Source organism: Gopherus flavomarginatus, chromosome 2 (genome assembly GCF_025201925.1).
Source record: "Gopherus flavomarginatus isolate rGopFla2 chromosome 2, rGopFla2.mat.asm, whole genome shotgun sequence".
NCBI classification, from domain to species: domain Eukaryota; kingdom Metazoa; phylum Chordata; order Testudines; family Testudinidae; genus Gopherus; species Gopherus flavomarginatus.
This window is the reverse complement of record NC_066618.1, coordinates 120,049,467-120,062,380: the sequence shown is the minus strand read 5'-3', so window position 1 is coordinate 120,062,380 and position 12,914 is coordinate 120,049,467. Positions and strand designations below refer to the sequence as shown.

Below are 12,914 nucleotides of genomic sequence, written 5' to 3'. Positions count from 1 at the left end.
TTAAAGCTTAATGTAGCAGACTCTGATTCCAGGCTGGGTACCATAGGAGATTTTCACTATAGTGGGTTCTGCTGTAATTTAATACTTTGGTATGAGTTTAATTAATTGTAAAATTGGCACCTGGTTGCTATTGTAATTTCTTGTCCTCTTTATTAAATTGTCTAGCACTAAGTTGGTTTATTGTAATTCTTTGACGCGAATGTTTGTGCTTCAACTGTTAACAGCAAAATTTAACTCTTGGTACACAAAGATTAAAGTAATATAATTTTGTCCTTTACACTTCAACAAGAAGTTCACATTGGTTCCTTTAAACATGGTGTATGTCCAGTCTTTCTGACTGGGTTCTTCTCAAAGTCTCATTCTAGTCTTTGTTCATAAATTTTTACTCTTTTTTTTTCTTTTGTTAGTTAAAACTGTGAGTGGTATAGGAGACCAAGCGAAAGCACCTATAAAACTTCCTGATTATGGTAAGTTAATTTCCTTAGTCAATATAGTGCACAAACACACAGCTGTGCCATGATTTAATGTCCTCCAGTGATGCTAGAAGTTAGCAGGTCATTGGGGAAATTTGCTTTATATTGTGTTTTCCCCTTTTAGTACCTCTACAACATCTTCCTTGCAAGAGAAGACAGTGTGAGTGGGTGGAACTTCAGGGATAATGCTTCACCACGTCAAATGGCTCATTGCTGGGCCTCCTGAAGGGCATTGCAGAGCAGGGATTTGTTTGGATTTGTTGGCAAACTTAAATCTGTGACTGGAGTGGGGAACACCATTTCCTTCTAGATTTCTCACTGCTCTAGAGAGTTTCTAACAGTACACAATGCGTGGTTATTTTTGCTTTGGTATAGGGAACTAACCACATTTTAATAAAATGCTTTTATTTTATAGTTCAGACTGAGCCAGAGAAGTTTCAAGGACAAACCTTGGAAGAACAGCTTAATACGTGTAAAGATTCAGAACCTGCACTTGGTAAGCATTTTTTTAAATGCTGTAATTAAATGCCAGCAACATTTACATTTCCAGAGGGATTGAGTAAATTTGTTACGCTATACAAAGCACACGGGATCTTTATAGAGGAGAAGGCAAAAACGCTGCATTTATTGAAAATATAACAGCATATGGTTTTTAGTCACACACACGCACAGACACTCACACACACACACTCCCTCCCTCCCTCCTTCCCTCCTGCCAGTTCATGTTTATAGTTACCAGTGTGTTGTAGCTCGAGTCAATCTAATGGCCAGTTAGATTGAGCATGAGTGAGGAGCTGGGCTCTTATCGGTCGCGATCCGATGCTCTGAGGCTTTGCGGGACTAAACCCAGAGTTCCATGGCAAAACACCCCAGCTTTATAGTTGTAAATTCCCATTTGAGTCCATGCATTTTGCAGTGTCATCCTGTAATCATTAGTCCTTAAGTGGTGATAATCTTGGGGTTTTCTGCTGTTATCATTTGATGGTTATTGTTGGGCTTCCCATAGTTATTTCCTATTCGTTGTCTTGCCTTTGGGGGTGCCTGCCTCACCTCTGAGGTCGTCAATGCTGCTAACATGTTTAGCATCGGATACAATGGATGTTTTCTGATTATCTCCTGGTCTTTCCAAGTCTCTCACTTTTTCTTGACCATCTGGACATTTGTGATGGCTTTCACGCCTTATCTCTTCATGATGCATGCATTCCTCATTCACACAAACAATCTTTTACAGAAACCTTCAAAGGTATAGAGACAGCAGTATTTTATATTCAGCAGAATATGTTGTAAATCAAGCCTTGCTAAATCTTATAACTAAAACAATTCACATTGAGGCTTCAGGCCCTCAACATCCCTCTAATCTTCTTAACCTAGATACAATACAAGATCCTGTCTCTTACTTACTAAAACCTTAAAATAAAGAAATGTATATTTAACTAGAGTGCCTAATTTGCAATACATATAGGAAACCATAGTAGACATTATAACTTATTCTAAAACAAAAGGGTGACCATAATCAGTCATAAGGATTGTTCTGGTCTGTCATTCCTTTCTGCTGTTCAAAAAGGGTGGCTGACAGGATAAAATCAAATCATACATTAATTCTCATAGTACAATTATAAAATCCTGCTCCTACAAATTTATGCATTCATAAGTATGAAATTAGGTAAACCTTATACAATTTACGTTAGGTGTTCTACTGGTACAGTGTGTAAGTGGATCTTACTGATGAGAGTTCTTGGAATTCTCATTGCATATTTATTCTTGATCAGGTTGGACATGTATCTGTTGAGTGTGGGTTACAAATAATGTGAGGCTATTTATACTAGAAGCTACTCTTGACTAAATGATTCTGTGATTACTCTTATTATAATATCATAGTTGATGCGTTTTGAATATAAAAATGCATTTTTATACAAACATGTCAGTTTCTCTTTGTTGGAGAGGAGACAGTCTATTTCTAAGGAACATAGAGATGGTAAGCAAAGGATTGTCCTACATTTTCCAAAAGTGGCTAGTGTCTTTTGAATACCTCAATTTTTGTTGCCCAGCTTGAGGGAACTTAAAGAGAGCACTTTTTCACAGGTGAGTGGTTAGGAAGATGTCTTAAGCTTAGCACCCAAAAATCAAGGTATTCAAAATAGCTAGTTATTAAAATCTTGGCCAATTTGTTTAGTACCTAATAAGTCACTAAGGCTTGCTTTAGTTTTTTTCTTGTATGAACTGTTGATCATCTGTGTACTGGGTGGTAATTTGTAGTGCAGATTGTTTTAGTAAACACTAAATTGTAAAATATCCCTTTCTTCTATACAGGACTTGAATATATAATTGAATACCGATCAAAAGAGAATCTCCTTGTTCTCTACGAGTGTCAGCTGTGCCACTGTCAAACCGGATTGAGTAACATGTTCATGCATGTTTATGGCTCTAAACATAGACTGGCATATCTGGTAAGTGTGTGTGTTTTTCTATTTATTTATTTATATATTTATTTAACGTGTTCTTTAGACTATTACATGGGTGGCAAATTCTCTACTCGCACCTTTCATTTTAAATATATTTTCATTAGGATGTTAAACCAATAAAAATAAAATGGTTTTATATACACATTCTCTAAGGCAGGGGTCTCAAACTCAAATGACCATGAGGGCCACATGAGGACTAGTGTATTGGCCCGAGAGCCGCATCACTGATAACCCCTCCCCCCTCGCTGCCCCCGGCCCGGCCCCCACTCCACCCCTTCCATGAGGCCCCGCCACCACCCCGTCTCTTCTCCACCTCCTCCCCTGAGCGCGCGGCTCCCCGCTCCTCCCCCTCGCTCCTGGAAAGTGCTAAGTGCCACCAACAGCTGTTTGGCTGCTTGGCGGTGGGAAGTGCCTGGAGGTAGGCAAAAAAAAAATGAAGAGTAATGTAGTATAGTATTAAAATATAGTATGCTATTAAAAGTCAATTTATTAACTTTTTTATTAACTTCTTTAATTGTGATGTGAAAAGTTATTTCATTTTTGGCCACTTAGCTGGCAGCATTTTGCATCAACCAGAGCATGAATATTAGGTTTGATATCCTGAGATGAAACCAATCTCAGTGTTGCTTTCAAATGTTCGTCAGTGAGCCTTGACCTTAACAGAGATTTGTTAATCTTCATGGAAGAGAAAAACTGTTCACACATATATATACTTCCAAACGTTGCCATTATCCTTGCAGAAGCAGAGAATAACATGGGAAATCTTTCTTGTGAAAGAAACCTATAGAATTCTGGAATTCCAACATCTGTATACTTCTGCTTCAAAATGGTGTCACACTGAAGTTCCACTAACGCCATCTGCATTTTCTCTGCAACATAGTTAATCTCATCAGCAAATGGTGTGGAAAAAAGTTGAAAATGTGGTTCAAGTACCTTGAAATCTTTAAACCGCACATCAAAGTGTTTGTGAAATTAGAAATGATCTCTGCATATTCTTTCAAGGATTTGGGTTCAACTTTTCCTAAAGAATTCAGAGTCGAGAAATGGACCAAACTGCCAGCAGTCAGCTGTTTCCCCCACAAAGTAAGCTTGACTTTGAATGACTTAACCCTGTCAAACATCTGTGTTATCATCTGTTTTCTACCCTGAAGTTTCAAGTTCAGTGCATTCAGGTCGTCAGTTACATCTGTTAGAAAAGCAAGGTTGCAGATAAAAGTGGAATCAGCAAGCTGTGGAACCACCTTGTTTTTCATTTTCATGAAGGAATCGGTCTCCTCTCTGAGTGCAAAAAAAGGCTTCAGAACATTTCCATGACTCAGCCATCTAACTTGAGTGTGATACGGAAGTTCGCCATATTCACTGTCCATACTTGCTAGAAATGACGGGAACTGTCTGTGATTCAGCCCTGGTGCATGTATAAAATTAACAGTTTTAACAACTACATCTATAACTTCCTTTATTTGTAGACTTTTACTACACAGGGCTTCTTGGTGCAAAATACAGTGTATACTGGTGAAGCTAATTTCTGGTACATTGAGGCTGTTCAGTTTGGTCTTCAATAACCCAACCACACCAACGTTTTCAGAGCACATTGATGGCGCACCGTCCGTAGCCAAAGATACGAGTTCGTTCCACGGCAGCGCAGCTTTTTCAATACTCGCTTCCAGTCCCTGAAGTATGTCCCATCCCGTTGAGGTACCCTTCAGTGGCATTAAGTCTAGCAATTCTTCAGTTATATTCCAATTGCAATCCACACCTCTAATGAACGCTGCACTGCACTGCTCATTGTCTTTTGTGCTTTGAAGGAATATCATGATGCTCTCAGATATGGGATCAGCTCAGAGATGGCTGTTTAAATACTCAGATCCTATTAAGAACTCTTGGCATCCCTTAAGTTAGTCATTGGAGGCTACAGAGTCAAATAATAGTTCATTGTTGGTAGAGATTCTGCTGGATCTGTCAGCTTTTATTCAGAACTCAATTATACTTGTATCACAGCAGCACTTCAGAGCGGTCCATCTACTTCAACTTATCGGTGCCAAATAGATCTGTTGAGACAGCCACACAAATTACAGATTTTTTGATTCATGTTCCTTCTGGTGTTATATTCAAACTTAGAGGTGAAGGTTAAGCCTCTAACAAAATGCAGAGTGAGATCTGCATTGCTGATTGAGATCTTCGTGGCCCTTTGACACCTTATTTGCTCTTGACTCCTATTTATATATTTCTGAGTTCTTTCCTACAAGTTCTATTTTTGTTAGTCCAGATTGGACATCATTAGGATCTTGAATGCAGCTTGGATTTGATGTAGGGTCCATGGCATTTTTCAACCATGTACCTTCAGTTAATTTAATACTTACAGTTGCCGTATGCAGTGAGCATTCAGGGCATATTCTGTGTGCCAAGCCAGTTCTTAGTGATAATATGGTTGTAGGCAGCCAATCTCTGGGGTGAAAGCTGTTCGCAGCCTTTGGTTCCTTCAAAACATTTAACTACTGTATTATTGTATGGAACTTCTTCATTGGTACAAGGGGACCTTGTAGCAAGTGATATTGTCGCAAACATTGGGAAAAAATCAACATGCCTAGATTTCCATATGGCACCCAGCATCTTGAGACTTTGAGTGGAGGATGGAAAGGAATGCAATTCTTAAGTCAGGGTATGGCTACACTTACAGTTTTGGAGCGCTGGTAGTTACAGCTGTGTTCGTACAGCTGTGTAGGGCCAGCGCTCAAGTGTGGCCACACTGACAGCTACCAGCGCTGCAGTGTGGCTACATTTGCAGCACTTGCAGCGCTGTTGGGAGTGGTGCATTGTGGGCAGCTATCCCAGCATTCAGGTGGCTGCAACGTGCTTTTCAAAAGAGGGGGGTGGGGTGGAATGTGACAGGGAGCGTGGAGGAGACAGACAGAATAGATTTTTGGAGTTGACACTGTTCTCAGCTCCCTGCCTTGCAAGTTCTAAGGTCTTTTGCCTACCTTCAATCATTTTAAAAGTTCTAACTCCCTTCCCCCACTCCTCTCTCATTCACTAATTGCAAATTATGCACAGCTAAATACCCATCAGACCAGATCAGCAACTGCCGAACACGGACTTCCCCCTCCCCCTCTGCCGTGTGAGCGTGCTGTTTCTCTCTTCAAGCAAACAGCTGTGAACATTCCAAAGTAATTCCCCTGCCTGCCTCAGCTCGCTCAGCAAACAGGAGCTGTGTTTGTTTTTTAAATAAGCAGTTTGGCTGAACTCCGAGCTCTCCCTTTCTTCCGGTTTGTTGTGGACAGGAATTCTGGGATACCTCCTTATACCCCGGAGGTCAATAAAAGTGCTGGTGGGTGTCCACACTTGCTGACCAGCGCTGGATCCCCTACACCCGAGGCTCGACCGGGTGTACAGCCAGCGCTGCAACCAGGGAGTTGCAGCGCTGGCCGTGCTTTGCAAGTGTGGCCACATCCTAAGTTGCAGCGCTGTAACCCCCTCACCAGTGCTGCAACTCTGTAGTGTAGCCAAACCCTCAGTGCTGGCTAAAGGAGTGGTCCCTTAGTAATCAATATGCAGCTCACAAGGGCCAAGGAAGAAAATTCTTTTCTCAGAGGATTTTTGCTTTAACTTCATGAGAAGGATAAAAATTCCTAGGAGGAGGTAATGCAATTCCTGGAGCTGTTGGCCCTGCAAGATTCTGTAGTGAAAGGAGAGCAGCTAGCTCTCCTTCATTGCAGTTGAATCAAGAGGTGAAGCATAATTCTCCATAATAAGGGGGACACTATCAAGTATTGTTTACATATTCCTTGCATGAGTTTAGTGGAGGGCAGTAATGGCCAAAATGAGGACTGACAGTACAACAGGATATATGGTTCAGTTTCCCTGAGTCCTGAAGAGATGTAGTGATTAAAGTACTTCTAGTAGGAAATAAGCACTATCATTTCAGATATTGCTGTTTGGATTGGTATCAGCTCTTTGCATATTTTTATGAAGAGCATGGATGTTGTAGTGTTGTTTTTCCACAAATGCGAAATTGTGTTCCTCTAGCTGGCTGAGGACAGCTCTTTAAAAAGATCCAAGAATCTATCTAGATCACTATACTATTGCTGAAATCTGAAATTGAAATTAATTTTAATAAAATTTTTAAAAAATCACAGCTTGTTTCTTAAAATAATTTAGAATACATAGTCCATTCTAAATGTAACTTTGAAAAGTTGTCTTTACATCTTCAAGAGTATAACTCAAGTAGTCTTGGATCAAGATAAAAGAGTCAGCAGAGAAACAGTTCTCTGTCCTATGAAGCTACATTAGTGACCTCTGGCAGTTTTTTCCATTTTCCAGTGGGGTTGCTGGCTGTCAGATAGCTGTCTGACATTAAAGGATGATTTGTGAAGTTGGGCTGCTCAGATTCCTGCTGGGGGATGTGAGATACATGAAGAGCCACTCTTCTTGTTGGCAAGTCAATCTTAGAAGGGTTATTTTGGCTTCCTATGGATTCATGACGTATGCTCCCAATGGGTGGATTGACATTCTCAGAACTATCTTTCTGGCAATTTCCTTAACATAAAATATTTAAGGAATACTGGCATATTATCCAGGGCTACCATGAATCCTACCCACCGTTTAGGGTTAACCTTGGGGCAGATAACTTTGGCAGTTGTTCCTAGTAAAACCATAATAAAAGACTTAAAGGTTGATTACTGTGGTCCTTTATGGATTGGAGAACACAACTGCTGAATGATGTAATGGAAAGTTTTATGTATAAAATACAGGTAGTTAATCAGAAGAAGATAGTTCCAAAGCCAGGCTGGATTGATTTTAAATCCATTTTAACAGTTATTTAAATCAGTAAACAGGAAGTCTTGATTTAAATAGATTTAAATTATTATTTGCATTTATACTTTTTATTTTTTTCCCCCTAAAGAAAGATTGATTCCTATTGGTTGATAACCATTAAAGCATGTTGATTTGTAACCAATCACCTTCACACTAAACTTTTTCTAATCAGGAGGATACACTATGTATATTTAACTAATTACATAGGTTGATTTATGTTTATTCAGATTCAATTATTCATATAGTTTTTACATTTCACTATGTTAGAAAATGGTGAATGTTGCATTTCTGATTTACTAGATTAATTTATGTGTAATTGGTGTCAAGCTCTGTTTGGATAGAAATTCAAGTTTAATTAAAATGCACAAATCAAGCATTTACATTTTTTCTTAAAAACTACTTTTAATATGCTGGATAAATAAGAGAAAAAAGTTTTATCAATATATGCTTTGCATTTCAAACTAACATTTATTAAAGTATTATCTGTAGTAGTTAGTGAATTGAACTGATTTTCTGGTCACCATGTCCCTCTAGATTTTAGAACTAGTAGATGACATTCTCACATGCAGTTTTTTTCATTAGTGCTTTTTCAGCTCCCAAATGATTTCTTAACTTTGAACTGAATGAGTTGAATAAACTGGGATGAAGAAAATATTCCCTCTGTAATTGCAGAAAAGGCTCCTGCTCTTAAAAGCCGGTTTAGCACTTCAACCAACTCTGGTTCTAGGTGTTTAGCCAGTGACTTCCACCAGTTCACTGGTATGACTTTCTTTGAAACTTGGAAGCAAACATGTATTGCTGAATATTATTTTTGTGTTTAATCTAAATGATTGTAATAGATTATAGTAAATGCAGGCTTTAACATAGGTTGTCAATTTCAAATTTAATTTTAAATAAGTTTGTTTTTTAAACCCTATTTATTTTAAATGCAATTTTTTTAAAATTATTTTTTTATCCACCATGTCCAAACCCCTTATTCTAGTCTTAAGGGTAATGCTGTCCTTAAACACTTGGGGATGCTAGAAGAAATTAGTCTTTGTTCCAGACTTTTTCAATGGCACAAATCATGAGAATTCCACACTCTTATTAGAATTGATCTTGGATAATTTTTGCTATCTTTGCAGGTGATTCAGAAGGAGAAACCAATTGTGTAACATAGATTCCCCTTCTTCTCTCCCTCTCCTCCCCCACTCCCTCCCCGGCTTTTTTAATATTGATAAATTGTTCAGAGATTTGTCAGAGATCTGTAAATTTCAGCACCCAAGGGATATTTGGAATACACTTGATAGGTGCAGGTATAATAAAAGTAATTTTGCTGCTTTGGGCATGCCTAGGGGGTAGTAGCACAGTTAAAATTTATCATAATTTATGGGTTTGTTTGATGTTTTTGGACTTCACAGGCCCTGCAGAATTTCCTTTCCACCGTTTAAAGCATAGTTTCTCAGTAAATCATTAATTTCTCATGGTGTAAAAATTCTGCTTTTATCATCAAAGTGTGTTAGAAAATAGAAAATTATAAATTCAGCTTTGTTTTCTTAAAATGTGTTGAAAAAGTTCTGTTGTCCATGTGCAAATGGCAATTTTTGCCTGATTTATAATTTACCCAAATCTGAAAAGATTTCCCCAGGGAAAAGGGCAGCTGTAACTTCAGGACTTTTCCACTTTCAAATCTCTGAATTGCTACAGCTATTTTTAAAAAAGATTGGCAAAACTCTGTATTTCTCACTGAACTCGTTTTCGAAAGCATATATGCTGTATTTGCTCAAACTAAAAAATAATCTGAATCAGAGACTAAGTGTGGAATATTTAACCTTAAAGGGTTATTTTTTTTTATTTAGATTTAAAAAATAGACAGTTATCAATTATAAAGAGTTGAAAAAGAAGGGTTGGCATGGCAACTGTAACTATATAAAGTTCTCATTGCTGTAGTATCCGAGCCCCTCACAATCTTTTATATATTTATCGTCATAATGCTCTTGTAAGGTAGGGAAATACTATTATCCCCATTTTACAGATGAGGTACAGGCACAGAGATCAAGAGATTTGCTCAAGGTCAGTGAGAAGTCCGTGGCAGAGTAGGGAACTGAGAGTATTCTGACTCCCAGACTAGCACTCTAATTACTGACCTAGCTTTCCTTCACTGGTAGTCATTGCTTCTGATTTTTGCTTGTAATTAAATCCAAATAGAAGAAAATAGATACTTTATTGTACATAACTGCTTGTATTGCCAAAGGGGAGAAAAAAGGAAATTTGACACTGTATTTTATCATTAAGAAAGTCTGGATTAATAGAGTGGGTGGCATTTTTATTTCTAGACACAACATTATCCTGAGATAGTGGAATCTGATGAAATTAGAGGTCGAGGTTCAGAACTGAACAGAAGGCTTAAACAAGTTGCTGCAGTTATTGAAAAGAAGGAGGGAAGAAAACAAATAAAGGTAATTTTTTAAAAAAAGAACTTCAGTGCCTATGTGTATTCCTTCCCAAATGCCTGTGTGTTTGTAAAAAATACGGATGTCATCTTTTATTTATGGGATGGTGGACCCAGCCCTCTTATTAACTTTGTAAATTACTGCCTACACTATAAATGCTCTGTTCATTCTTAAAATGTTATTTTGGGTCTAGTTTTCTGTTATTTACTGTTGAGCATGCGTAATCAGTTTTTTTGATACAAGTGTATGCCCCGTCAGAAGTTCACAGAAGTTATATTAATCACCTTGTAGTACACTATAACAAAAGTGTATATTGGTCAGTCCTCCTTTAGCTAGTAAAATGGAGAATGGGGAGTTTCCCTGTTTTAGCAACAGTAAGAAACATGCTGTCATGAACAATATACATTTTACAGGAGAGAGAATCCCACGGTAAATTTCTGCATCTTATGCGCTATTGCAACTAGGTAGCATAGCTTCCACATGCTACTGTTCAAACAAAAGTATATTTTACATATGGCAGAATTGACTTATTCTTATCGAGGTGCTTTGATTGCTTGCCATAAATCTTCATAACTGTTCTAAAGAATCCCATGCACATGAAAGCAAACAGAATACAACAGGGGTCGGCAACCTTTCAGAAGTGGTGTGCTGAGTCTTAATTTATTCACTCTAATTTAAGGTTTCACGTGCCAGTAATACATTTTAATGTTTTTAGAAGGTCTCTTTTTATAAGTCCATAATGTATAACTAAACTATTGTTGTATGTAAAGTAAATAAGGGTTTTAAAACGTTTAAGAAGCTTCATTTAAAATTAAATTAAAATTAGAGCCCCCCGGACTGGTGGCCAGGACCCGGGCAGTGTGAGTACGACAGACAATCAGCTTGTGTGCCGCAGGTTGCCTACCCCTGGAATACGACATGCTAATCAATATTTATATTAATGGCTGTATTGTCATAATGGTGTAACATGCTACACTGTGGTTGATTTTAGGCCAGTGACTGTCATTGAGGTACTGAAGGTGTTGGGAAGATTTTCTCCCACGATCTGTTATTTGTACCAGTGTCCTCTTTGGGGAAATAGTGGCTCCTTTACTGGTGGAGATTCACTGCCTCCATTAGGGAGGGCAAGTGCTGACTTCTCTTAAGAAAACTGTTGCAGGTTTTTACCCAGGAAACCAACTATTTTTGGTTAATTATAGACCAGTATTACATCTTTACCTATTTCTGGGTAAAATTATAGAGAAGGGAGTGGCAAGACAATGCTAAGTACCTAGATACCTTGTATCTTGCCACAGACGTGGGTATGGGACGTAATCAGCACCGGTAACATTAGTAGATGATCTCTTCTTGGTGCTGAATTAAGACCAATTGTGCATGCTGATATTGTTAGGTCTACCAGCAGCCTTTGGTACAGTTCTTTCCTTGCAGAGTGTTCCTAGAGACTGGCGCGAGGCAATTGTTCCTACATCCTAAGAGCACGGTTTTATGGAGTTCCATAGGATTCCATCTTGTTTCCTCTTCTGTTCAACAGGTATATGGGACTGCTAGGAAGATTAATGAAGAAGCATGTCCTATTATGTGTTCAGTATGCTGATGACACTGAGCTTATATCCATTCCACTTGATCCAGCCAGTGCTAAAAAATGTCTAGCTCAGAGAAATTGGGTAATGGATGAGAGCAAGGTGGCTGAAATTCAATCCAGACAGTTCAGACTGAGGTGATGCTGGTAGATATGGGGAAGCATCAAAGATGTCACAAAGGTGATATCTCTATCTGGAGGTGATATCGGATCCCCTTTTACTGTTGGAGGATCACATTGCAGCAGTGTACAAGAATGTTTTTTGCCAGCTGTCTGGCCAGGTGATTGCAGCTGTTCATCTTGAATATGTACCTTGCTACTGTACTACATGCCTTTGTCACCTTGAAACTTGATTATTGCAGTGTACTCTATGTGGGGCTACATCTTAAATCTAGCTTAAACTAACTTAAACTGGTGCAGAATGCCGCAGCCTGCTTGTTAAGCAGTACTTCTTGATGGCAACATCTGTTAACAGTTCTCCAAGATTTGCATTGGTAGTCTGTTGGTTTTCAGATGGAGTTGGTGTGAGTTGATATAAACTGCGTTGGACCTGTCTCATTGAGAGAGACGACCTTTCTCCTTGTGCAAGACTGTCACAGTTGTGATCAGCGCAGGAGCTTGATCCCCTTTTTTTTAATAAAAGGCAAAGGGATGCTAGCTCCTTTCCTTTGAAATGTTCTGCTCCCCAGGCTCTGAAAAAAGTGTGACTTTGCTGGCCTGGTGGGCATGCCGCAGAGCCCATCTATTTGAACAGCCTTTGGTGCAGGCAGTTGAGGGTGGAATTTGTCTGTGGAAGTGTGGCACATGTCTTAAGCTGCAGTGGTCACATGACTTGTGACTAAATGAGGTGTGGTATGGTGGAAGGATGAAGTACTGCTTTAGTTGATTTTTACTTTATATCACCTACAGTCTAGAATTTTTAAATATATATCAAGGGCACCCAGAACTTTGTATGAGAGTCCTCTGGTGTGGAGTCCAAAATCTAAAGAAATAATGCAGGAACTGTTTTCAGTAAGGTTAGAAGTGAACAGAAATGGGATATGTTTGCATATGTGATATTAAAATGTTTGCATTCAAATCCCTGATTTGCCACACGTCTGTCTAGTGACATGTATGCACAAATCATAGATTTACACGTACCCATTTAGCAAATGTG

The 12,914-nt window shown here is 38.7% G+C and overlaps 1 protein-coding gene across 1 annotated transcript in view; it reads left to right on the top strand.

Annotated features, from left to right (window-relative positions):
* Positions 1–12,914, top strand: part of LOC127043931 (uncharacterized) — an 80,765-nt gene that overhangs the window by 27,487 nt on the left and 40,364 nt on the right. The window contains exons 5-8 of the mRNA XM_050938222.1: positions 408–467; positions 889–969; positions 2,784–2,920; positions 10,063–10,185. Coding sequence (XP_050794179.1) covers positions 408–467; positions 889–969; positions 2,784–2,920; positions 10,063–10,185 — 401 coding nt within the window. The remainder of the gene's footprint in view (positions 1–407; positions 468–888; positions 970–2,783; positions 2,921–10,062; positions 10,186–12,914) is intronic.